Source organism: Podarcis liolepis, assembly GCF_965112155.1.
Source record: "Podarcis liolepis genome assembly, chromosome: 6".
Taxonomy (NCBI): Eukaryota; Metazoa; Chordata; class Lepidosauria; order Squamata; family Lacertidae; genus Podarcis; species Podarcis liolepis.
In genome coordinates, this window is record NC_139559.1 from 14,482,530 (window position 1) to 14,509,659 (window position 27,130).

Here is a 27,130-nt window from a genome sequence, read left to right on the forward strand (position 1 = left end):
TCCCCCAGTAAGCATCTCACTAAGATGTGAAATTTTGGTGTACTCAGCATATACTGCTGGGGACTATATATGTTGCTATGTCAGTGTAGAAGGAAATGGAGTAGGTCACAGACCTTTAAAAGCAAGTAAATCACAGCGTGAACCCAGCATTCTGAAATGCTTGGCTGTAAAGTACACTGCTGCTGGCACTGGCCATAAAGCATCATATTCTTCGGTTTGACACCCTATGTGAATCACAAACATCTTCATACGGGTTCATCTGACTTCAGGCTGAAAGGGAAGACATTGTATGCCTGCTAAAGGGGGGGGGGGAGCCAATAGGGATAATAAAATTGCACAGGCATTGGATGGAGGCGATGCAATGCAACGACCTTAAATGAGTGTGGAGATTTACTTTTTGCAATGCATTTATAGAGCACCATTATTTTTATTGAATGCACAAGAATGGTGAGTTTTGTAGTCTTGTTTCTGAAAGGGGGAGGGAACAGCCCTACCTTTGTTTCCCTGCGGAATGAAATAATGAACGCAAAAAAGATCTTTCTAAGACAGAAGGCCAAGATACTACATTCTGGCACCAAATCAATCATGATAAAGCCATTGGGAACAGAAATGCCACCTTTCAATTTTAGTTTTTTGTTGCAAGGAAGCTTATAACAAGATAAAGAAATTAAGTAATTTTGTTTAGTTTACTGGCCCATCATATCCTTTAAGACAAGATACCAACGGAGCATAAAGCCCGTTCAAATTGCAGTTTTAAATACACATTCTGAATAAAAGCCAGATCGAACAGTTCAGTGTTGCTGAGACTTGGATTTTCACTCATTCATTCATTCATGCATTCAATAACAGAGTTGAAATCTTTGATTTTCACTGTAAATATAGCATGGAGCAGAAGGACAAATTCATTTCACCTTCAGTTCTGATCAGATTTGGACTTCTCTGCAACCAAAATTAATAATAAAAAAACAAGTAAGGGAGTTGCTTTCATAGATCAGTATTTGGATACTTGAATACTTTTTCAGCATTTAGTTTATAGTACAGGTCAGCCTTTTGCAATCTTGGGTCCCCAGATGTTGTCGTACTACAATTCCCATCATCTCTAGCTAGCAGGACCAGTGGTCAGGAGTGATGGGAGTTGTAGTCCAACATCAGGGGACCCAAGGTTGATAAAGACTGGGATATATTAACATGGAACATATAGCCTCTTGTGAATGGCACAATACCTGGTCTGATCATTGCCCACAATTTGTTAGGCAAGCTTAAGAAAATGTCCAGTTAAGAGAGTTACTGTAACATGAACTATAAAGACTCATGTCTTTGTATCGCTTGGGAATGCTAATGCAAGGCAGAAAGCGGAAAAGGGTCATTTAAATATAAAATGTAATGCCAGCCTATGAAGCTTTCTAATTTGGTTTATTTACATACATTGGAATTGCAAATATTCATGATAGTAATTGTGAAAATGGAAACTATTTCTTAATGTCTAAACAACGGAAAACACTGAAATCAAAGTGGCATGTGTTACAAACAGACAATTTATTAAATCAATTACACCTTTATTTTGCACAATACATCCAGCTTGTGATTTAGCATGTTGTTGTGCTGCAAGAGTACATTTGTTCACTGGAAGTAGCACAAATGGGCAAACAGGTATGGTTCAACAGGTGAAGCGGTCAAATTATGTGAATTGACCCCTGCCTCCCCCCAAATGATGTCCTTTATTATGTGTTAGAACCATTTTGATTTCAAACAGCTAGATATATTTATGTATTGGAACAATTAAAAAACAACAACACACAAAAAAATTGTTTAAGCTGAAACAAGGCTGTTTACTATGTTAAAACAATGACTCCTTAACAAAAGTATAAGTACAAAAAGGAATGAACAAAACCCCTACAAATACCATGAGATTTAAGTTATGAAACCCCACAATATCAGCCTTTACAAACCAACAATACAGACACACTTTTCACATAATCTTAGGACCAGCCCAAGAGCATTTAAAAAAAGAAAAAGAAAAAAGAAATCAAGTCTTCGGACTTTCATATGCTTGGCTAATAAAGATTATTGTTTTACCAGTTCTGTATCGGGCTACATTTCATGCAAAGAAATAACAGGCACAATCCATTGCAATGCCCAATATGTTTGGTGCAAGCCTCACCAAAAGAAAATCTGGAATTCAGCACCCCTGGAGTCCAGCAGCCCCTGTGTGGAGCTCTGTTCATGTTCAGGCTCACCTTTGCATGCATTTACTTCTAGACGAGGCTGCCTTAACACCCTTGAATTAGGTTCATATTAATCTAAGTGGTGTTTACGCAGGAGACGAACCCAGTGACTTATAACCCTTCCAAAGTTTAGGAGTGCTAGGAATGCTGTCTGCAACTGAAAGGTTGTTGCTGTTTTTTAAGAGTAAAGTAAGAACATTACAATCTGATTAATTTGTGCTTACCCAAAAGCAAAAGGTAAACTTGAAATAGGAGTTGGAGGGTGACTATGCTGCAAGACTGTTTCAGGGATGGCAAAGCTCAGCCTTGCTTTGCTCTCACCTTGAGTGTCTTTGCCAGGATGGAATGTGTCTTTCAATGCGTTTATATACAATTTGCTTGTCTGGATGGAGCATAGAGGGGAGTGTGTGTCTGTAGAAATTCGTCTATTGTACTAAGGTAGAACTTACATCCGCTGCTCTGTCCACTTTTGCCTCTGGCCCTGCTGACCACTGGCATGTGGCCCTCAGAACTGGCATATGATCCTCAAAAGGTGTGCCCTCCCTTGCTGAACCTGACAATACATACAATGTTCTTCTTAGGAACACGTTTAACAGTTCGCCCCGCAATCAGTTCAATTGCTCTACTGATCTTATGGTCCAGCTGACGGAGTCTTTGGATCTACCTCCTTAAATGTGCACTGCCATTGGCAACAGACACCCACCACAACCAGACACCACATTAGACATGGGGGGCGGGGAGGGGAGAGAGGTTTCACTTGCCAAATCTTGGGAGGCTAGAGGGTTTACAGACGATGGGAGAAGAGCCTGAAAGGTACGGTCCTGAGAGATCGGCATTGGCTCCCAGTACGTTTCAAAGTGTTGGGGCTGACCTTTAAAGCCCTAAACTGCCTCGGCTCAGGATACCTGAAGGAGCGTCTCCACCCCCATCGTTCAGCCCAGACACTGAGATCCAGCACCGAGGGCCTTCTGGCGGTTCCCTCATTGCGAGAACTGAGGTTACAGGGAACCAGACAGAGGGCCTTCTCAGTAGTGGCACCTGCCCTGTGGAATGTCCTCCCATCAGATGTCAAGGAAATAAGCAGCTATCCTATTTTTAAAAGACATCTGAAGGCAGCCCTGTTCAGGAAAGTTTTTAATATTTAATGCTGTATTGTTTGGGAGCCACTCAGAGTGGCTGGGGAAACTCAGCCAGATGGGCGGGGTATAAATAATAAATTATTATTATTATAAATTATTATGGTGCACTCCTGCCTGCTTCTCCTGCTCTGTCCTGCTACCAACTCCCCAGCTGAGCAAACGTGAAGCAAAAGTCACCCCCAAGACATAAGGGATGTATGTGTCATGCGCTGCAGTACATATTAGGACGGAACTGTCTCATACTTAGCATTTCAATGAAGTTAAAACACAATTGCTCCTTTCTCTACCCTCTACGGACTGATCAACAACTGCTTCTCTTCTTCCTGGTGTCTTTTCAGTTCTGAGAATTCTCACATATCCCCTTAACCCACTTCCTTAAACGTCTCTTCTCCAAGTATACCCAGTTCCCTTCGCTTGTTTTATCTTCTAGAAGAAGCTCATAGCTCTTCTCCGAATTCCTTTCCAGCTGCACAACTTTCTTCCTTATCTACAATAGCCAGAACTGAGCATCAAGGTTTCAGGTGAGATTAGAGGCAACACCAAGTTGATTGGTACTTCCTGGTTATTTGAACCACTCATTAAGACAACCCAAAATGCCATTGTGCCTTCATATTACAGCACCACACTGGACACAACTGATGTTTTGTTTGATTCTTCCTGCAAGCCTGAGATATCACTGATGTGTTGCTGCCTCCAGATTTGTCCCCCATTTTATACATTGCCCCCCACTACATAGTTTTTCCTGAAGGTAAGTCAGTCAAAATAAAGCAGGGTTTTTTTTGTACCAGTATATCACCAACTATGCTTTCCTAGCAAACTGCCTCCCCAATTGTTGGATTAATATAATCTCAGGTTTAATGGTCTAAAGCAGAATATCCTCCACCTTGGATCCCAGATGTGCTTGAACTACAACTCTCATCATCCCTGACTAGTGGCTAGGAATGATGGGAGTTGTAGTCAAACAACATTTAGGGACTGAAGGTTGATAAAGGCTGGTTTAAAGCATCTAACTCCACTGGAATTTAAATACATATTTGCCTTTAATATTCAAGTTTTTTTAAAAATGCAAGTAGCATTGGGGTGGGGTAGAATCCTCTATTGGAACAAATAGAGCGGATTTATTCCAAATGCAAATATTAATTTCAGAGCAGAGATTTTCTTCAGGACCTCAACAGGGGAAGAAAGGGTAAAATTCCCCTTCTATACCTGCTACAATCCTTATAATTACCAGCCCTCAGCTGATGCCATTTGCATTTTAAGAAACTGCACATTAGCTGCAAAGATGCATTTAAATCCATGCCTAGTTTGGTCCTAAGGCATGGAAGTTTATTCAAAGTGGAAATGTATTTTATAGAAAGGCACAGTTTTGAGTGCAGCTGCTCCTGTTAAACATTAAATAATAGAATCATAGAAGTGAGTTGGAAGTGACCCTGAGGATCACCCCTGCAATGCAAGAATCTCAGTTAAAATCTGCTTAGAAACCTCCAATGAAGGAGAGTCCACAACCTCCCAAGTCCGTTCCACTGTGAACAGCTCTTACCTACATGATTACTACAACCATTTTATTTTACAAATACATTTCTGTCAAGACAAGCGCTTCTCGAGTAGAGAGATGGCCTTCTCCCTACTTCCATTAACAAGGCAGAAGGTCAAATTACCAAGGCTGTGCCCAGAAAGCAGCTTCATGTGTTGATTATTGAGCAATAGGGTGCTGAACCAGAACAGCAAGAACAGTACCAGAAAAGTGATACTACTATTGGACAAACCTCCCCTGCAGTCCAACAACCTATTTGTATAGTGCTATCCATATGAAGTCTTACCGAACCCCTCTGAATTGCCACCAGCATTCCTGACACTTGCACCCTTTATTAATGAAGTTGTGTTGAGACACATGTAACAATGTATTAGGACTCATTTACTCCTGTCCCCTACTAGAACAACAAAAAAGTGAGCCAATTTATTCTACAGTACCTTAAAATGTACTGCCACAGCCAGTTTTCATCCGAATTTGAAACAGCAAAGTTTGTCGTGGGAGAGACACAAAACCTCCAAGACGACAGAAAATATGGTGGTTATAGCATATTGCCTTCTCAAAGCTGAGAAAAGCATTGTATGTCAGGTCTAAACTTACATGTGGGCTTTTGCAGCTGTGTACATATCTTGGGCAACTACAACCAATCATGGGGTCATTAAGTGAACTAAGGAAGGTCCATAGCTCACTGATGCTGGTTAGCTCAGTTGGTTAGAGTGTGGCACTAATAAGGCCAAGGCCACAGGTTTGGTTCCTGCATGGTGCATATTCCTGCTTTGCAGGGTGTTGGACCAGATGAGCTCTTCCAATTGGATCTCTTCCAATTCTAGGATTCTACTATTCTATCATACAGCACATGAATACTCTAGAGACCCTGGAACTTCTAGCTAAAGGATCTTTGGAGATATCTCAGGCCTTGGGAAGGACCTCTGCCAGAGATTTTGAGAGCTGCCATCACATTAAGTAACAATGGGCAAGATTAGGGATGTGGCCCTACAGATGATTTCGGATTGCAACTACCAGTATGGCCATTGGTTCTCCATTTCTGGGCTAGATGGAGAAATAGTCCAGCAGAATAGCCGCTGCTTTTTACCAGTTGACTATTCGTCCATCTACCTCAGTAAAAAGGCATCACCTCCTTCTTACCTCATCACTTTGTTATCTGGAGCCTTTTGCGTGCATATATGGCTAGCATGTTTTGCAATCTTTGTGCAGGCTTCAAATCCTATACAACAAACTTGAGCAGATTTTGTTTTCCTCATCCCCCCCCCCCAGCTACATTTCTATATGCAACAGTGCTTTTGCTATGTAGTCAGAAAACACGCAGGTGGGAATGAGATGTGAATATCAATATCATTATGTTATCTTCAGGGTATTTTATGCCAGGCTTTTAAATAGCTTGGTTCCGGATGCATGGTTCTATAGCATGAAAAATTGAATATAGTTATATATGGATCCAGGAAGAAAGAGAATGAGAATGCCCTATTGGTGATTTCAGATGAGAAAAATCAATTGCAGGCATTTATTTAGTGCTCCGTTCTTGCTACTCCCAAGCAAGAAAATGAATTATGATCAAATTTTGGAAGTTTCTAAGCACAAGCAAGGAGAGCTTGACATTACACAATAACATCAATACAAGGGAGATTATTATTTTTTTAAGTGACCGCACAAAAGCCAGCCAGTTGTCTTATTATTTGCTGGGATATTTCTTAAATTTTGTTTAGCCCGGCTTGCTGCTATTTATAAAGTGAAACTACAGACAAGGGAGTGGCAGGTTGTGCAGTTCAAATGGCAGCATGCCTGCTGTAAATCAGCAATTCCCCCCAAGTTCATCTAGAGGAAGACTTGCTGATCTAAGATGCTAAAAATAAGACACCTCTCCTTAATACACAGGAGGAACACCATAAAAAAATAACCCTTACCTATTGACAATGCCAGTTTTCACCACTGCAATATCTATGAAGCTTTATTCCAAGCTGTGGTAGGGCATGTTTGCACTGGCCCTTAAAGCCCATCCATGCCTTGAGGATGGGTAATGGTCAAGCTCCCCTCCTCTGCCTTTGGACCTGGTCAATATCACATTTAACATAATAAAATGAATCATCATCATGAAAAGCCTTTGGAAGACAGCTTCCAAAGCATCTGAGACATGCACTTTTCAAACATCATCATATTAAAGAGGTCAAGAAGCCTGATGGGAACTGGCTTATGAATGCAAAACATTTGGTCTCTCTACCTATATAAAGGAATTAAGCTTCTACTATCATGTGTGTGTTATTCCAGCATCTCTGTCCTTCCCACAACTGCATTACCTTAATGCTGATAAAACAGCGGTACCATGGGAATTACAGAAATGACATAGCAGCCATGTTAGGCTTATTTTATACTTACACCCTGTTCTTTGACGGTGGCTTACATCTAGTAGTTGTGCTTGGTTTGTGTTTACAGGTTCAAACCTTATGCTCCCCCTGGGACCAGCATTTTATAGGAAAAAAAACCATACATAAATAGTGGAGTACTTCAGAAAGCCTCAGGTTTAACCCCTGACTCATGGGCTAAGAAAGTTATACTCAAGGCTTTGAGTATTAGAATAGCTAACACTGGGCTAAGATTGGCTAAAAGTTTGACTCAGTCTAAGGCAGCTCTTTATGTATCTTGTGTTGCCACTACAGCTGCAAGGGAGAAAATGGTATCTTTAAGTACATAGCTTTGGATTTGTCAAAGGACTAATAGAATAGCTCCTTGATCATGCATGTGGCTGTTAAAGGTAAAGGTACCTCTGACCGTTAGGTCCAATTGTGGACGACTCTGGGGTTGTGGCGCTCATCTCGCTCTATAGGTCGAGGGAGCCAGCGTTTGTCTGCAGACAGCTTCCGGGTCATGTGGCCAGCATGACTAAGCTGCTTCTGGTGAACCAGAGCAGTGCACGGAAATGGCGTTTACTGTCCTGCTGGAGCGGTACCTATTTATCTACTTGCACTATGACATGCTTTTGAACTGCTAGGTTGGCAGGAGCTGGGACAGAGCAACAGGAGCTCACCCTGTCACAAGGATTCGAACTGCCGACCTTCTGATCGGCAAGCCCTAGGCTCAGTGGTTTAGACCACAGCGCCGCCTGCGTCCCTTATGTGTCTGTTAGCTCTGCACAAAGTTGGATCAACCCTGTGGATAAGGATTAAAAACAACAACAGCAACACAAGAATCTATGTGGGTGTTTTTTTAAAAAAAAAATTGAATTAACCCAGCAGTTGGGACGGAATGCATAAACACCTTAAAGACCAATCACTAATCTGAATCACAACAGACAGATGACTCACATGACTTAAGAGGCATCCTTCCATAAGTCCCCGGGGTTGTGCTTAAAAACTCCCCCACCAAACAAACAAAAAATTCCATCAAAATAATGATGATGATATTAGCATTTGGACTATAATTTGCAACAAGCTCAGTATTTCCCTTCTCCCCTCCGTTCTCGTTTTTCAACCCATGTTAGGCAACATAGCTTTTTCAAGTACAGTGCCTGGAATGTTTTAGACATTCTATTAAGCAATAAGCGCCCAAGATGCATTTACAAGTTCCACTTTTGTTGCAATTTCTAATCTAAAGGGTCATTTTGCACGAAGGTGGAAATATTCTGCCTACTGCTGGGGACCATTACTCTGTTCACTTGCAGAAACCCCAGAGGCTTTGCATGCACACTTAAGGCTGCAGTCCTGCAACACTTATATAAGTCCCATTGAACTCAATGGGGCTTGCTCTTAAGAAGGCATAAATACATAAGACTGCTCTGTTAAAATGGTCTTCACTCTGTAGGAGTATTTTTGAAGCTCACCATATTGGTCTTGGACAGAACACAAATTCCTGACCTCTTTCCAAATAGTTGTCTTCAGCTCAGTGTTTAGTAGAATAAAACCAGCTGTGTAACTTTTGGTTTCACACTGATCTGCATGCTCACATTCCCAATCTCCCACATCTAATTTACATCTTATTTTTCACTTTGGCCAGGTGTCAAATCTTGCTGGGGTAATGGATTGTCCTATGGGATGGGTGTTAAGTCCAAGAATGTCACCCTTCCAGTACCAGATGCCTTTTTTGTTTAAGCTCTTGCAAGTTCTTTCACAATACAGGTATGCTGTGGCGTACAATGAATGAGAGACCATAAGGCACACAAGGACGACACAAAGATAACCCACACATCCCGCAGAGGGAAACTACTATGACACAGAATTAATGCAAGATTTTTGATGCCACATATTTCATTCCAATAGCTAAATGAAGTGGTATAATTTGAACTGTTTTAAACCAGAGACAGATTTAAGCACAATAGCCGATAGGCTAAAAAAGACCCCCAGATGTTTATGGAGCAGATGCTGAAGCTCAAATATCTATTAATTAGCACAATTTGAGATAAGAAGACAGCAGTGATGCATTGCAGACAAGCCCTTTTGCTCGGAAATCTATTAGGATTAATATTTAAATGATTTTAATGCAAATATTTGATTAAACAAGTCCAGTGAACTCTAAGGCAGGTTAACACACTGGCAACGTACCTGATAACTTGGATAGGGAGATGCTCTGAAACACTGCCAAGACCAACAGCTTGTGAGTTGAAGTGTCACATTGCATAACCATGTGGTAACAGAAGACAAGGATATAGTAACAACTTTAAAAAGATGCTACTGGATGTATGTAAAGATATTCTTCTTTGCACAGTAGGTAAAACAAAAAAACTAGTTATGCATAATTGAAAGAAGGGAGCTATTTGGCATCACAATGACACCAGTGAACTGTGAAAGCCACACTGGAGGGCAGTGACAAGATGCTATCACTGTGCAGAGATAAATTAGGCTGCTATGACTGTAATATGGGGGGGGGGGGCGCTACAGCCTACTGCTTTTCTTTCTTTGCACAAAACTTACTTTGACTAAGAAGTAAAGCACAGAAAAGTACTTCAGCACAGCAAAGGAACCCCCCCCTCCAATTGGAAAAAGGCCATATGAACAAAAATATAAAGCTTTAACAGCCACCAGTCTAGACCAGCATTTTTACAACTCGGCACTGGCACACTTATCCTAGATTTATGCGCTACCACACTGGGATGGAATGGTTTGTCCTAAAGTAGCTACGGAGGCAACCTGCTAATGAACTGTAATTTCATAACCTGTTATAAAAAAAATTAAGCACGCTAACTGGGGACTATTAAGTACTAACAAGGACCTGCATGCCTGTACCAGAGATTCTCATTCTCCCCTTCCCAACAGAAGCTCATTGCACTGTACTGAATGAGGTATCAGAATTTCAAAGGTAGTTTGAAATTCTTACAGTGTAAGATGCTGTAAGATGCTATCAGAAGAGGGAACTCTGAGGCCCCTGAAATGGAGCCATACAGTGTCGTAGTGTGGGGGGTGCAGGGGGGGCCGGCCACACCGGGCGCAACATCTGGGGGTTAGGGTTAGGGTGCGCAAATCCACGGGTTAGGGGGCGGAAATTACTTGCCTTGCCCCGGGTACTGACAACCCACGCTACGCCACTGGAGCCATAAGGTTCTCACTTCACTGGACTACACTAGCTAAACTGCCTTGAAAATCCCATGTAGAAAAGTTACCATTACATCCTTGACACACTTCCATTCAGTCTAGTTTGTGCTACTGAATTGGCTGGCAGCATTACCTTTGCCAGAACCTTGAATAATCAAGGGTACAGTGCCAGTAAGACACCTTGAATCAACTTGTGATATCAATCTGCTCCAAGATATATTTGCCCAACCCTAGATGCCTTCTGCCAGCTCAGAACTCTTCACACCAGATTACAAAGCAGAGTCAGCTGATTCTTGAAATTAAAACAAAGAGAAGACAGACGATGCAAGCTAGTTGAGGTATGGAGCGTGCTGCAAGTTTCAGTGTTAACATATATGCACATTTCATTTGGAATAAATGCCATGGTTCAAGCTGGATTTGTTGCAAACAAGACCTTTAACATGCAAATTAGTACTTGCTAGCACTGTGCAGTGATGTTTACACAATGCAATATAACCTTAGAACTTTGAACGCTAGAGAGAAGTTTCACTTACACTCTAAACCTTAAAGTTAGCTTGCTTATTCGGAAAGAATAATTCCACTCACACAAGTTAACTATAGTCGTTCAGTTGTGTTACGAATTGGTCTGAATAATATGGTCTAGTATTTTGAAGTGCAAGCTGTTTCATTTCCTATGTATCCTTTGAAATTTCCTTCTCAGCTGAAAACACTTAAGATGGTAAAATGCCAAGCTAGAGTTTGGGAACAAGCCACCATAGATGCCTCTAGGAGCATCAAAAATCAAAGCCTTATGGCCTATTTTACACATTGTGAGTTTATTAAAGTGGTTATATTCTCAAGGGGGAGAACACACACACACCTTTGCACTGGCAGGCTGCAACAAAAATAAATAATGAGAAATAGTATAATAGGGCAAGATTAATTTATAGTTTAATATAAAACGGAAACACAATACAAAGCCAAAAGATAATCTGCTTAAAAACAAGGTTTAAAAAGAGTTAAATCTTCAGGATAGGCCCAAGAGCAAGGAGGCAACGATCTACACTGCCCTACACAACTTGGCTTTGGATCCCTGTTTCTGTTTTTATCATGCAGAAGTGATTTGTTCTGTAAGCAAACCTCAAACTTTACGCACAGCAACCTCTACTGGACAGAGAGAAGAGTGTTTTCCAGTACCGTACTAGTAACAGGAGGATGCCTGATAAGGCAAGGCCATCTGTGTACAGGCTGGAGTCCACAGCAATTCTGGCCTGTGGACTGTGTCCCCCCCCCCCCCCACCACAGGTGAGGGACTGAAAGGAAAAGAGGTCATCCATGGCACTAACATAATTTATAATACTTTAGGCATTGGTCTCATAAATAAGAGAGTATAAAAACTTGCTCATGCTAAGCGATTGGGTGTGCCCCCTATTCAACATGCTTGTTCTAAAACGACTGACAGCAACTGATGCCTGCCAGTTGTACTCAAGTTCATTTTGGTCAATTTCATCTAGGATTTTTAATGAGAAGCCTACTAAAAAAAGGTTTCTATCTATTTTCTTCTATAGTAATTAAGCATAAAATGGCAAGATTGTCTAAGCTCCCCCCGCCCCTCCCCTTTCTGAACACATCTTCAATATCATCAGTAAATAATAAAAGTGCAAGTAAGGTTGGTGACTGGATTTGGTCTTTTTATCAGCTTCATTATTTTTGCAGCTGTCTATTAAATCAGCTGCTCATTCTGTACTTTGGAGAAGCAACCATGAAAACAGTAAGGCTTATTATAGCAACAATGACGAGGAGTGTAGAACTGCATTGAGACCAGAGCTAACATTTCTATCCACAGGGCTTGCCCACTCCCACAAAGTGCTAGTGTCCCTTCCCTCCCTCACGAAAAAAGTTTTGTTTATAAAAACTATGAAATATTAAGTCTTACAATCTGTATTTTGGAGTTCCTTTCTCCTGAGGCTAAAGAAGAAACTGAAGATGAATTCCCTTTGAGTACAAGAGATAATCCAGACGTTGTATGCAAGGAAGCAGTCCAACAGCAGGATGACTGCGGTCTCCTCAGTCCGTAAAAGCACGCCAGAACTGGCCCATTTCAGGGTCTATGAACACCAGGCAGATAGGAATCCAATACGAGTACGATATACCCAAAATAAACCCAGAACTTCCAAGGCCAAATACTTTATAAAAGCTAGTCTGGTATATGATCGTATCAGTCAACAACAGCTGCGTTTTGTCACTGAAGGCTGTCTTCTAAGTTTGAAGCCCTTACCGCTAGATGGGGGGTTGGTATCTGTTGATGGAATTCTACGACCTACAGAGAGCAAAAAAACACAGTTATAAGAGACTCTGAAACACCTTTCCACATTCCCCAGAGTTCCCTGTAGTTTAGCCTTATGAGTAGGCATAACTCATCACTAACTAGAAGACTGACAGGCTATAACCACTTGAAATTTTTGTAGGTGACAATGCTAAAAAGTTATTAGTGAAAACCATTTGCAAGCAGTTCTGAAATTTGTTTCTTAAGAAATATACAGTTTATACTGGTAGAAAAATTGTGCTTTTTTGGCTTAGGATAAGCATCTAGTCACTGTAATCAGAATCACTGAATGGAGGGGAGAAGAGAAACCAGATGTTCTATTGCTGAAGGAGATTTCTATTGTGCCAGTGGTTGAATAGCACTGGATGCCGAACTAAGTTTGTACATTTTCTGAGCTAAGTAAAGAATACCAATAGATAACTCTGCAGTTATTATTTCAGCTGTCTGAAAATCATCTTTTAATCTGCACAATCACTGAATGGTTACGGAGCACACTTTTTGCTTGGAAGAAAAAAAAATCACCTTGCATACAGAGGATTTAAATGTGGCATGCTTTACAGGTTCAAAATCAAACACTGAAAAGCCCAATCATCTTAATTCTATTAAATTATAAATAGTATTGAGAGGGTGGTATAGAAATGTTTTTCACACAATCATTACTGAAACACAGGGTTATTCAATTAAACCGAGTGGCAGCAAATTAAATGCAAAATTGTCTTGTTGAATTTATTACCACAAGTGGTCTATCCAAATATATTAACCACAATAACTAAATTAAGCCTTCACTTACAGCATTCTCTGTCCATGACAATGTGGAATCTAACCTGAACTGTATCTTGCAGGATTGTATGAAAAACTGCACATGGGATTAACTGTGAACAAAGTATTTCTCTATGAATTTCCAGGCCTTTCTCCCCTTGCTGATTTCAAATGAACAAACTTTTCTTGGGATCAGTGTACTTCTTGCTATTGCTCCATCAAGCACAACAGAAGGATGTAGAGGGTTAACACACAAGCATACAGAAGCTCTGACATGAATGACCCAAAGCAGATCATATTGTACTTTCAGTCCCTATCAAATGGTGACATACGTGACATCACGTACAACTGGTAGAAACAGTACTTCAAGCCAAAATACTTGTCAGGTTTCTTTTTGTTAATTGGAGATTGGCTAGAGAAATCCCAATGCTTTGATACTTACTAATTTCTATGAACAGTTCATTTATGTTTATTGCATTTTTTGCACTGGTCTCTACAAATATTGCGTGGATGGAATCTGCATAGTCTTTAGCATCTTTTTCCATGACTTCCCTAAGAAGAAGAGAGAGAATAGTATAAGCAAGCTATACCAATTTTTAGAAAAGAACAAGTAGGTGCAATTCAATGCAGCATTAAAATCTATGTCAACAACTAATCTAAACCATGCATAAGACTATGTACTTGGGAAACATGCTAATATAACCAAAGATTTTAGTATTTTAACTTTTCACATGTTTTTAAGTATTGAATTTATTGTTCTATATTTTTGTAAATCACTTTGAGGTCCCCTCCCCCTTACAATCAAGCAGAGTATTAATTTATGAAATAACTAAAATTCCAATATAACTTAAGTCCAGGTGTGAGCACAGTGTTGAGACACAGCCTCCATTAACACTTTCCCCTCAAATTTCACACCTGGAGCATAAACTTTGTTTCCAACATTAGCAAACCATTAGAGGAGTTACCGTATTTTTCGCTCTATAACACGCACCAGACCATAACACACACGTAGTTGTTAGAAGAGGAAAACAAGGAAAAAAATATTCTAAACAAAATAGTGGATATATGATTTTTGTGGTTCATGCTGTGGCCACAGACATGTGATCTGACAGTGAGTTTGGAGTAGCCCAATGCAAAAATCCTGAGGATCCATGTGGATCCATGCTTTGTAACCACAGAGGAGGGAAGGAAGGGGAACCATGGATCCTCTGCTCACGACTGCAGCAGATCCCCCCCCACCCGCAGGCATTCGCTCCATAACACGCACAGACATTTCCCCTTACTTTCTAGGAGGAAAAAAGTGACTGTTATGGTGCAAAACATACGGTAATTCAGAGGGAAGACAGAATGGTTAGAGACATTGCAACCACCCACGATCGCACTGGGGCTCACAGCCAAGTTCTCTAACATAAGCTTTACATTGTTGTAGATATTCAAAGCCAACCCTATTCCATCAGCAACTTGTCTGTCTTCCCTTACCCAGTTAAATCAGTCCAGAGCTACTGTCTCAGGTGGCTTTGTTCTGTAGCCTCCCTTTCCCAAGAGATCTTAAGATCTTAATATGGTGCATGACTCCTGCCACCCTAGCTTGTTCATTCTAGATGCAGCCCACACAGCAGTCCCTCCAGGACTTCCATCTCTGAGCCACAGGCGGCAAGAGTAAAATTCATGTTGTGAGCCAGTTTCCTTCCCTGCTAAGACTTTAATAATCTTGAGAATGTACCTGGTTCAATAGTCAGCAATTTATAAAACCCAAGAGTCTCAAAATATTTCTAAAAATTTCTAACTACAAAGAATGACCGCAATAGCAGGCGGCGAGATAAGATGAGGGTTAATTTACCTTACATCGTTAAGATCACATTTATTTCCAGCAATAGCAACAACAATATTGGGAGGTCCATGCTGTCGAAGTTCTTTCACCCAATTCTTTAATGTTGAAAATGTTTCCTATGATTAAAGTGATGGAATTAGCAAGCATGTTAACTATTGCCAATAGATAACTTTTTTCCCAAAAATAAAAATAAAAATTGGTTACCTCTTTTGTGATGTCATAAACTATAATAGCTGCTGCAGAACCTCGGTAGTACATTGGTGCTAGAGCACGGAACTGCAAAGAGAAGAAATATGTAAAAAAGGCTTCTGGGTCATATTAAAGGTCATACGGTAAAAAATAACTCAGGTCTGGGACAAAGGACATGAATGCCTCATAATGAATGAATCTTACTTATTGTCACATTTTTATTTTACCCTTCCGTCAAGCTCAGTATAGTGTGCATGACTCCCCCTCCTATTGTATCTTCACACCAACCCAGGGTAGGCAGAGAGAGAAAGGGACTAGCTCATGGTGATTCAGCAGGATTCAAAGCCTAGTGGTAATTCAAACTCAGATCTCTCTAGCCCTAGTGGAACACAACAGGTGGTCAACCCACAGCCTGCACGTGGCAGCAAAAAATTGCTTAGCAGCATGAGGTTAGTGATTTTTCATCCACCAGGCAAATTGGATAAGGTAGGAAGTACCGTATTTTTTGCCCCATAGGATGCACCAGCCCATAGGACGCACCTAGTATTTTTTTTTTGGGGGGGGGGAATAAAGGAAAACATTTTTATTCCCACCCCAGCTGCGGATATCTGCCCGAAGCACGGGGCGCTCTGCTTCGGCGCGCCCCTCGCTCCGGGCAGCAGGCTGCTATCCGCAGCCCAGGCTTGCTGATAGCTTCCTGAAGCCTGGAGAGCGAGAGGGGTCGGTGCGCACTGACCCCTCTCATTCTCCACGCTTCAGCAAAAGCCTGCATTCGCCCCATAGGACGCCACAGATTTCCCCTTCATTTTTGGAGGGGAAAAAGTGCACCCTATAGGGCGAAAAATACGGTATATGTGTGTGTGAGTGTGAGAGAGCAAGAAATAGAAGGGTCCTGTCCACCACCAGTGCCACTGCCATGTGTGGGCCTTTGGGGCAATGAAATTGCCTAACTGTGCTCTACTCGCTATGCCACATAACTCTGAGCCATAACAGACACCTCAGCCAGCATTCGTATCCTGAGGAAGGTGCGTAGAGAGAGGGGTGTGGCAAGGAGTAGATCTCTGCCTTGTGTCATATCCAACTATGCCTTAGTAAGCAAAACATGAATACTTTATACTATCTGCGATAGTGAAGTTAAACTATACAATGGTAGTAAGCAGAACCATTTACTTTAAGGTTAAGAGCCCAGGAACAAAGGCTGGATACCTTTTAAACAAAGAAGCTTTCCCCGTCCATGTTTCAGATCATGTGATTATTTTTCAAGCACTCACTTGTCATTTTGCAAATGTTCTTACCATATTTATTTTTTTTGGAATTTGAACTTGGACGTATCCAAGAGCACACCTTTGAGCCATGCTTACACTCCCCCACCACCATCTTTTTGTATACTCCATTCTGAATACTGAAATGCCATCTCTGCAGCATGATCCATGACATGGAGTGCAAAGGGCTGTGGGTTTTTTTTTTAATCAGTCTGTGAAACTGCTCTCAATAAAGGAGCAATGAAGCAACTGATATCTTCACTAGAGTTGTATGAACAGTTGCTTTCTTACTATTTGCAAGCCTTTAACAGTGTACACAGACACTGTGCATATGTGATGTGTAAACTTCAAACACCATTTTGAAACCTTAAAAAATAGTTTACGACAGCACTGGCATTTGCAAGTAAAGGTGTTCTTCATGAAACTCATGAAGCAAACCTAAGTTTTCCTAGTTATGAAAGCTCACATAACAAGTGTCCATGCTGTTTGGTAGGTCATATGTATTCTGACTCAGCAAGTGCACAGAGCACCTATAGAGGGACAGCATAAAATAGGAGTACAAGATATTGCGTCAGGGCTCAGTGACTCATCCTAGTTGGACACAGGATAGCACTCTTATAGCCAGGTATAGGTCCAAATGCTTGTCCCTGGTCCTCAGTATAACATTCATCATCAAACATGCTGCACATTTCAGCATGAGCTTTCATAAGCCACCCACTCCAAGGGTTAAAAACAGAGTGCTGAATGTGGTGACAGAGATGCAGTAAAAGTCTGCTCTTAGTTCCTAATGTAAGCCCCCCCCTCCACACACATACTGTCCATCACAATAATGGGCATTTCGCTAGTACAGTTAGGGAGTTAGGGAAACTGCATATCACATTAACTGGAACATGGAAGATATTAATTTGCACTTCCCTTTGCATTCTGGTAAATCTAAACTCTATAAGAACAAGCTCTAGAATGCATTATTTAAACTGATGCTCAATTAACAGGAAGAAAGAGAAAAGATTTCGTAACTAAATTCATGTTTCAGATTTACTGCAAGCATGGTGACTAATAAAAGTAGTCGATGGAAACACCAAGCTGCTTAAGACAACAGCAAGGAACTGTTTCACATCCCAGTAGCTAAACTATTTTGAGAGGAGGAGTCCTGGAATACTAGGCACAGGTGTTTTAGAGCATGACAGAAGACCACACAGAACGACAGAAAGGCATACAGATAAGCAATTTTGAGATGCACCTTTTACTTAGAGAAAGAGAGAATGCTCTTGTTTGAAAGGGATTACACTGGGTAGAAAATGAAGCTGGCAATTATTTTGAAAAATAATTAGAAGCTCAGTGAAGGCAAGGCTTCATAGAATAGAATAGAATAGAATAGAATAGAATAGAATAGATTCTTTATTGTCATTACACAAGTGCAACATTGCACAAAGTGCAACGAAATTGGATGCCATCCCTTAAAACAACAAAAACAAAACAACAACAACAACAACAACAACAACCAAACAAACCACATTCCAGCCACACCCACACCACACCCATCAAACTCCCAGGTCACACTATCGAGTTACAGCATTCAAAAAGGCCACAGCTCTTGGATAGAAGCTGTTTTTCAGTCTATTTGTCTTTGACTTGATGTTTCTATATCTCCTGCCAGAAGGCAGTAGTGCAAACAGACCGTGTCCCGGGTGAGATGAATCCTGCAGGATGTTATTTGCTTTCCTAAGACAACGGGAACCGTACAGTTCTTCCAAAGATGGGAGAGGATGACCAATAATCCTTTGGGCTGTGGTTATGACCTTCTGGAGCACCTTCCTCTCCCTAGCTGTACAACTGGAGAACCAAGCACAAATACAGTATGTAAGAATGCTCTCTATGGAGCCTCGGTAGAAGGACACCAGCAGTCTCTCACTCAGATTGTTCTTCTTTAAAAGTCTGAGGAAATAAATTCTCTGCTGGGCCTTCTTCACCAGAGCAGTGGTATGTGCGCTCCAAGTCATGCCCTGATCGATAGCTACTCCCAAAAACCTGAATTCCGCCACCCTCTCCACCCGTTCCCCGTTGATATACAAGGGCTGAATGTCCGCCTTTTTTTTCCTGTAATCCACCACCAATTCCTTGGTCTTAGCTGTATTAAGAGCCAGATTGTTCTCTCCACACCAAACACAGAGCCGCTCCACCTCGTCCCGATAGGCGGACTCATCCCCTCCTGAAATGAGCCCTACCACCGTAGTGTCATCAGCAAACTTGATGATTTTGTTGCTGGAATAGATGGCTGTACAGTCATACGTATAGAGAGTGTAGAGACCATGACAGACTAGCAAGAAATGCACGGGAAAGCCGATGAAGGAATAGACTCAAAATCTGCAGCAAAGCAACTGAAGATGTACTTCATAGAGGTGGTTTTAATGTGAAGCCAGTACCAAGGATGGCCTTTCAGGAAACAGAGAACTGGATATTAATGTGGATTAATTGAGAGGCAATTGTTTCCTTGTTCTCTGATTTCTCTCTTGGAATTGGATTCATGCTGGCCAAGGCTTTGATCACCAGCTGGAGTAGTAGGCAAAGGCTGTGCCCTGTCACCACCCCAATAAGCCCTATAACGTTTTCTTCTTTTTTATACCATGCTGTAGGGTAAAGGGAGAAGACTGCAGTGCTGAGTCAGAGCACTGACAAAGGATCATGTTATTTCCATTGCAAAAGTTGCAAGTTTTACTCCAAGAGTAAAAATAGAAAAGAGGATCCTGCTTTTTCCTCTCTTGAAAGTACTGCACAATCTGAGACAATTAGTTAACAGTGACATGTAGCTGGTTTGATATAAAATAAAGGGTACAAAGCCTGTGTTCTTCTACTGCTTAAAGAGAATAAAAGCAAAACTGAAGAGTTTTAATATTAAATGAAAATCCTCTGCCAAGCAGCTATTGGCCAAATGTTTGATTCCTCAAAAACCGGAAAAAGAAAAGCCATTCAAAGGAAGTCACCCAATATCTGAAGCAAGTACACATTTTGTTTCAAGTACAGTGGAACCTTGGTTTTCGAACGTAATCCATTCCGGAAGACTGTTTCACTTTTTGACTTCCGAAATGTTCAAAAACTGAGGATCAATGAGCTGGCTGCAAAGTCAATGGGAAAAAATGAAAACACCTCGGAAGCCATTTGAATTCAGAGGCGCGTTCGAACATGGAAACAATTACTTCTGGGTTACTGATGTTTGGGTTCTGTATTGTTCGGATTCTGAGATGCTCAAAAACCAATAGTCTGACTCAGTATAAGGCAGCTTCCTATGTTCCTAAGAAAGCTAACAGCTGACTGGGTATGGAGTGTCAGAGGCTGGGGGGGGGGGGTTTAAGAGGCAGCACGTACTAGCAAGACAGAACGCCTTATGGCAGCAGGACAGTTTAAGGAGTGGGGTACTGCAGATCTTCAACTGGATGTGGTGGAAATAATGTCCCATCTCTACCTTCAAGCCCAACAAAATGGTTTGTGAGAGGCTTATGCTTGTCCCCAACAACTGCCCTTGATTTTTAACATTTCCATGAAAATGAAAGCTCTACCAATAATGTGTCAAATGACAAGGCTTGAAATGCAGAACGTTCGAGATCCCATTGTATGCAAAAATATATACCCTACATTACTTTCAAGCTCTTGTCAGAGTCGCAGAATTTTTTAAAAAATATATAGTTACGCAAGTCAGAAAAGTGGCTTCCAAATTAGTTTAATGTAGGATCATTCCACCACAGGAACACAGATCATTAACTATGTATTAAAGGCATAATTGCTGCCTATCACCTTTTCCTGTACATTACACTATGCATGCATCTCAAACAATCTATCATGTCACTTTCTTGATCTGAGAAACCACCCATGCTGAATAATAAACAAAATCTTTTAATCCTTGGAATGAATCATATATTTAAAATTTCATAAGAAGTAGACAAATTTAAATCTAGAATATACAATGTATGACTCCAGGCTTTATCTCAATATACAACTTCTTGTTTGGGTAATCAGAGGAACATGTATTATGGCAATCCATGGCACATTAATAAAGGCTTTATAATGTTTCATCACAACTTTTTGCAAATAAAAAGTAATGGGTTATCTACTTACTCGTTCTTGCCCGGCTGTATCCCATATTAGGAATTTATGCAACTCATTCTGATACTGCACTGTCTTTGTCATAAAAGATGCTCTGAAAAATATTTAATGCATGAACGTATGAGAAAAACCACCACCTTATAACCTTCCCCATTCATAAATATTAAGGATCATATTAATTCCATTGTAAAGAATCCAGATGGGTACAACCCTCACATGCTGGCTATATAGATCCATTATTTTAGACATGGAAGGAATAAAGTTTGTACATTTTATCTTTTCTCTATCTACTGATAAAAAAGCATTTATTTAGACAGGAAAATGCTGCAGGCAACAACAATCCAATTGCACCTTACAAGGGCTAGTGTAAGAAGATAAGCTAGATTACTCTCTTTTGGATCGTTGAGACAAACAAAATCAATTCGGTTTCAACAAGAAGAGGTCACAAACTGTACAAGAAAGTGAATAGCTGCATGCTTAAAACGTAACCTCACTGTTGGTGATAAATCTACAAGGATGGTGGCTGTGGTAGGACTCCAGACATTATGTGTTACTGTTTTTAGAAGGCTATTGAGACATGATTTGGCTAAAATTGGGGGGAAGAGTCACAGATTGAAGCTTGAGGATTTCCTTAACGGTCTTCTTACCCCCCCCCCCCAATTCAGGCACTACACATTGTGCACTGAAACTGTAAAAGCCCCTCTACACCTTTTGTCTACTAAGACAAAATGTTCATTTTATGAAATGTAAAATAGTTTATTTGCAAGATCAAGGTGGACAGTCATCCTACATGAGTCAAGAACAATAGCCTAAGCTGTACAAACAGTTTCATGTTTAGAGGGACCAAGTTTTCTACATCACAAATCTACTTACACTGATCTAAAAGAGTGATATGTGAAATGAAAGGAGTCTCAAATAAAAAGCGTAGCTTTTTGAATTAATTGATGCTATCAGATGGAGGAAAATACAAACTGCTGTAAACTCCACTCTTGATCTGCTCAGGATTGTTTACTATTTAGAAGCCACTTTGAAAATTAATCTTTTACTTGATACACTGGCCATTTTTTTTTAAAGGAATGAAACTAAAAGTTGTAATTCTACATGATTCAGGTTCTGCATATCTATGAAAACTGTGACACATTTACTCAGACAGCATCTCAGTATTAATGGCTGCTAGCCAACAAGGCAAAGTAGATAGCTTTACAAATGGATGTGGATCCAACTGCCTTTGTGGAAATGGAATTGCCAGATGCCACCCTCCACCCCCGTTTCCCAGCTGCAAACTAAAAAAACTCACAGGGTTGTTCTAAGAAAAAGAAAAGAGCTGCTGATTCTACTGAAAAATATCTATACAATTAATTGTGGATGACATTCTTTTAATAAAAGGTAAAGTGGCTTAAACAAATGCTTAATCTTCTCCCAACTGGGCTGCTGCTAAATTTTCCCCATGGTCTCAGGCAAGTTTGTAAGTCATGTAGGAATAGTACTAGAACCGTACTCTCAATCTCTTAACTGTGGGGGGAAAAGGGTTCAGCATTAGATCAATACTGGTCCCAGAGTACTGACTTCTACTTTCCCACTTATTTGCCATGCAACACACAGTTTACTTGGATTTTAGCATTTGCATCAAACTTTATACTCCTACATGAGACGTTTCTATGCACAAAGTTCCTACATTGAACTGAGCTGGGTAAGATAGCCAAGTTGGAAGAGAACAAGACTCTTAATCTCAGGGTTGTGGGTTCGAGCCCTACATTGGGCAAAAGATTCCTGCGTTGCAGGGGGTTGGACTAGATGATCCTTGAAGTCCCTTCCAACTCTCCATTCTATGATTCTATGTTTAGTGCTATATCTCCCTAAGTTGTTAGTTTTGTTCACTGTCTCACCCAATTGTTGGATTGATGTTGGGATCAAAGCTGTCTTCTACAAAGCGCCATACAATGCTTGACTTGCCCACACCAGTGTCCTGAAAGTAAAATCAGACAGACAATTTAAAGACCATTTAGGCATTGACAGTAGAACATAAGTGATTTTTGAAGCAATTGCAGTACAACCCTAAATTTTGATGAAATGGTAGTTTCCTTTCTCCTCAATGTTGATATTTTGAAAAATAAAATAAAAAGTATTACAACAAGCAAAAAGACTGTTAAGCTGTTATGACTGAAACATGTATAGAAGAAGAGTTTGGATTTGATATCCTGCTTTATCACTCCCCTTCAGGAGTCTCAAAGCGGCTAACATTCTCCTTTCCCTTCCTCCCCCACAACAAACTCTCTGTGAGGTGAGTGGGGCTGAGAGACTTCACAGAAGTGTGACTGGCCCAAGGTCACCCAGCAGCTGCAAGTGGAGGAGCGGGGAAGCGAACCCGGTTCCCCAGCTTACGAGACTACCGCTCTTAACCACTACACCACGCTTGAAATAATCAAGAACTCAATCTCACATTTTAGGGTAGTAGCTAGAAGTTATTTTCCTTTCCTGAACTATGGTGTATTATAACACTTAGTTTTTCTAGAATGAACTGGGCAGAACATTTCCTCCCAACTTATCATACGATTGTAATGTGCCTGAATGGTTCCACAACCACTCCCTATATTATAAATGTACCACAAACAGAAAGGAGTGAAGAACTTCCCTGCCCGATAGATGGTGTAGTTTGGGTAAAAGCTATGCAACTCAAGCAACTACTAAGTCGAACAACACATTGAAATGAAGGGTGATCCTTCTCCAATTAATTGTCTACATGAGGGAGGTAATGTGAAAAAGAAAATTAACCATAAGATAAATTATTATTTATAGCCAGAGAATGAAACAAAGTTTCAAATATTGCTGACTTTTGGGCAAAAGAACTCCCCACATTTGATTTCCAGCTGCATCAGTCTGAGATAGTCTATGAATCAGCAAATGGCAATCCCTGGTCCAAATCAAGCCAACTGAAATGTGCTGCCTGGCCTCCCCAGGCTAGTTAAAAAGTAGTGTGAAGAGACAGATCTTGCCAGAAAGTTATCCCTCCTTTTCTCAGGTGGCCCACTGATAAGACAAGTTGTGGACAAGGGCTTCAGAACAGAAATGGCGAACTTTGGTATAAATCTGTTTAAGTGTCATACAGCTGTTTTTCTGTTTGTTGTAACAAAAAGTTAGTCCTCTTGAATTTACCTATGTTAACTTTGCTTAATAAAATTCCCCCCTTTTTTACTTGACTGAGCAGGCAGTAGCTTTTCAACCTCTGATACAGTTAAACAGAGTATGGAAAAAAATCAGTTATTTTACAAAAACTTTTCTACTAGTAGAGAAGGGTAGAAGGGGAAAATGTATCTTAACTATGAACAAAGAACACGCCTAAGCTTCCTAAAAAAGCAAACTCAGTCAACCCCAGCCTGCAGCAAAGCAGAATAGCAGATGTGCAACCCTATAGCTTGCACCAGTCCAGGTGGAAGGTGTTTTGGCTTTATTTTTTTGGTAACTAGGCTGGTGCAGCTGAGAATCAGGCCCCTTGTGGGATCCATCAGGCTTTGAATCCTATGGATCCAAAGCAGCTGTGTGCTTGCCTTGTTTTTTAAATATTTATGCATTTTCAAATTTTTGTGCTTGCCTTGTTTGGGGGCTTTCTGAATGCTAGTGGTAGCTTCCTATAGAGACCTCAGCTCCAGCACTCTTCCCACTGCCTTACCCTAAGCCCCTTCAGCAGCACAGATTCAAGCATTAGGACTGAACTGAAAAATTGCTTGTGAGATAAAGAACTCTATACCTATTGAAAACTGGTCCTCATAATTTTAGGTTTACTATTGTGCACCTACGTTTAACACAATACACTGTGAGCTACTTCAAAGTAAGTTCCACTGACATCAATGAGACTTTCTTCTAAGTGACAAGTATTGAGCTGTAAATATATAACCAGGTGGTCATTGCCTACTCCAGTCCAACCAATGGCAGTGCTGGATTTTTCTATCCGAGACTGGACAGTATTTTGTACATGGATGCAATACTCATGGATGTTCAACCGAATATATGGAAAAACTTTCTGACACTAAGACCTCTTTGACGGTTGTGGACTCTCCTTCCTTGGAGGCTTTAAAGCAGAGGCTGGATGGCCATCTGTCATGGATACTTTAGCTGAGATTCCTGCATTGCAGGGGGTTGGACTAGATGACCCTTGGGTCCCTTCCAACTCTACAACTCTGATTCTATGATCATATTAAAAAGCCAGCATTAGATAATGCTATGATGCTTCCATGCTTTCAGTGAATCTGCATCACTGTGGAAACATTTGCATTTGTATGTTTAAGAGAAGCTCTCATTCTCTACTCTATGATGTGTATAGCAAACAACTTAAACTCAAAGGTGCTAAACTAGTTGGAGAGTTTCTGCAATGCCTCTTACTCATACAGCCCCACCCTATTTAATGAAAGGCTATACGTAGTTCCAGTAACACACCTGGAAGAATACTAAGCAGCTATGAACAGACTAGATAGTTTGATCTGTTTCTTCTTCAGTACTGTATAAATAAGGACAAAGCAATCAACTAGGCAAAACTCCATAGTTTAAAGCATTACAGCCATGTATGGATCTTAAGCATATGCTTATATGGTTTCATTGTGACAAATGGCAAATTTTGAGAGGAAGTGGTTTAAGTCTTGAGGACAGCCTGTGCCATAAAAATCCAATAACAAGTCTAAACATTCAAGCTACTTAGTAATTTTAAAGTAGTCAAAGATTCTGGAGCTTGTGAATGCTACTGTCAGAAAATATATGAAGAATGTACCTTTTCCAACATTCTTAAATTTTAACACTAGTTTGACATATACTACCAACCACAGAATGGATTGAAGGGGGGGGATAGCAGATGTCAATGTTATCTTATCAAGCCTCTTTTCTCAATCATATACAGAACAAAACATACTTCTGCAAAAAAAAAAAAAAGTCAGGAAGAAGGGAAAAACACACTCCACGATTGATTAAATGCTGCAAAAAAGTATTGCGAAAAGAGAGAAGTCTCTGAAACTTTGGTTTCTATTCTTTCTCCTACTAAGAGAGAAAGTATTTTACAGAGCAATCCTATTCACACCTACGTACTCAGAAATAAACTGGAGTTAGTCGGATGGAACTTTCTCTCAGGTAAGCATCTATCTATGGGGTTAAATACTTCCTCTCTGTTTTGCAGTAAAGGTTGTTGTTTATCCTTAGATGTCAATAGAGGCTTCTTCTGTTTGCTTATAGGATTCCTGTCCTTATGTTTTGAAACTCAAGTTGTGCAAAAAACAAACAAACCCAAGAAGTTTCTTGATTTTTAACAAGGGGTAGGCAGGAAGACCATCCAGCGAGGAGCATAAAGGAGCAACAGTTTTCATAACTACGAGCAAAATACTTCTCGTTGGCAGGAAAAACAACACACACACACACACACACACACACACAAATGTGTACATCTACTTTGAAGTAAGTCCTATCGAAGGACGTGGGGCTTATACCTGGGCTCAGAAACTACAAAAGCGGTATCGCAGCAAAACAAAACAGGAATAGCTGCAACCGAGTTCCAACCAATTCAAGGCCACAATCCCAAGGTGGTGGTGGTGAACCTCCTTGTATCACATTTGGACTTACTTCCGAGTAGACAGGAATGGGATGGTAGACCCCCATCTCCCCCGACACCACCCCAACCCCCTGGTAACCATATATATGTTCAGGCGTGTAGGAAACCCGCATTTGAAAGTCCCTTTGTGGAAAGTGGTAGCTGATGGAAAGAAGAAAACCTTCTTTCTATGGGGATGGGTGTATGTATATATGTGTGTGTGTGCGCGCAGGGTGTGTGTGTGTGTGTGTGTGTGTGTGTTAAGGAAAACACTCGCCACCTCTCCAGCCCCAACTTCCCTCCCCTGTTACTTACCCCCAGCAGGCAAACTTTGAGCTCCCTCAGAGCCATGGCTGGGGAAGGAGAGACAGCTCTCTCGTCGGGAGCGCAGCAGGCACAGCCCGGGTAGCCCCTCCTCGGAAAAAGGCGCACATCGGGGAATTAAGAAAGAAAAAAAACACACCGCCTCCTCCTCCTCCTCAAGTCTACCCTTCCGGCGAAAGTCTCCCAGGGATAAAACGAAGGCGTGGGAGGATATGACCCCAAAATTAAAAAAAAAAATTCAACTCCGAACCTCCTCCTCCCTCAGCTCCAAGTCACAGGTAAAAAAAACAACCCTCTTCCTCCTCCTCAGGCTCCACAAACCGGGCGCCATCTTGGACGGCCCATTGACAATCACCTGACCCAG

General features: G+C 40.9%; 1 protein-coding gene across 1 annotated transcript; it reads right to left on the reverse strand.

The window, feature by feature from the left end:
* Window positions 1-1,517: 1,517 nt before the first annotated feature.
* Window positions 1,518-26,897, reverse strand: RAB22A (RAB22A, member RAS oncogene family). Its single transcript, XM_083507787.1, has 8 exons — window positions 26,758-26,897; window positions 22,763-22,842; window positions 20,889-20,970; window positions 15,532-15,603; window positions 15,337-15,443; window positions 13,939-14,048; window positions 10,422-12,731; window positions 1,518-10,265 (listed from the first exon to the last, which is right to left on the reverse strand). Exons 1-7 carry the CDS (start codon window positions 26,791-26,793, stop codon window positions 12,634-12,636), a joined length of 585 nt encoding a protein of 194 aa, XP_083363913.1. The 5' UTR covers window positions 26,794-26,897; the 3' UTR covers window positions 1,518-10,265; window positions 10,422-12,633.
* Window positions 26,898-27,130: the final 233 nt, after the last annotated feature.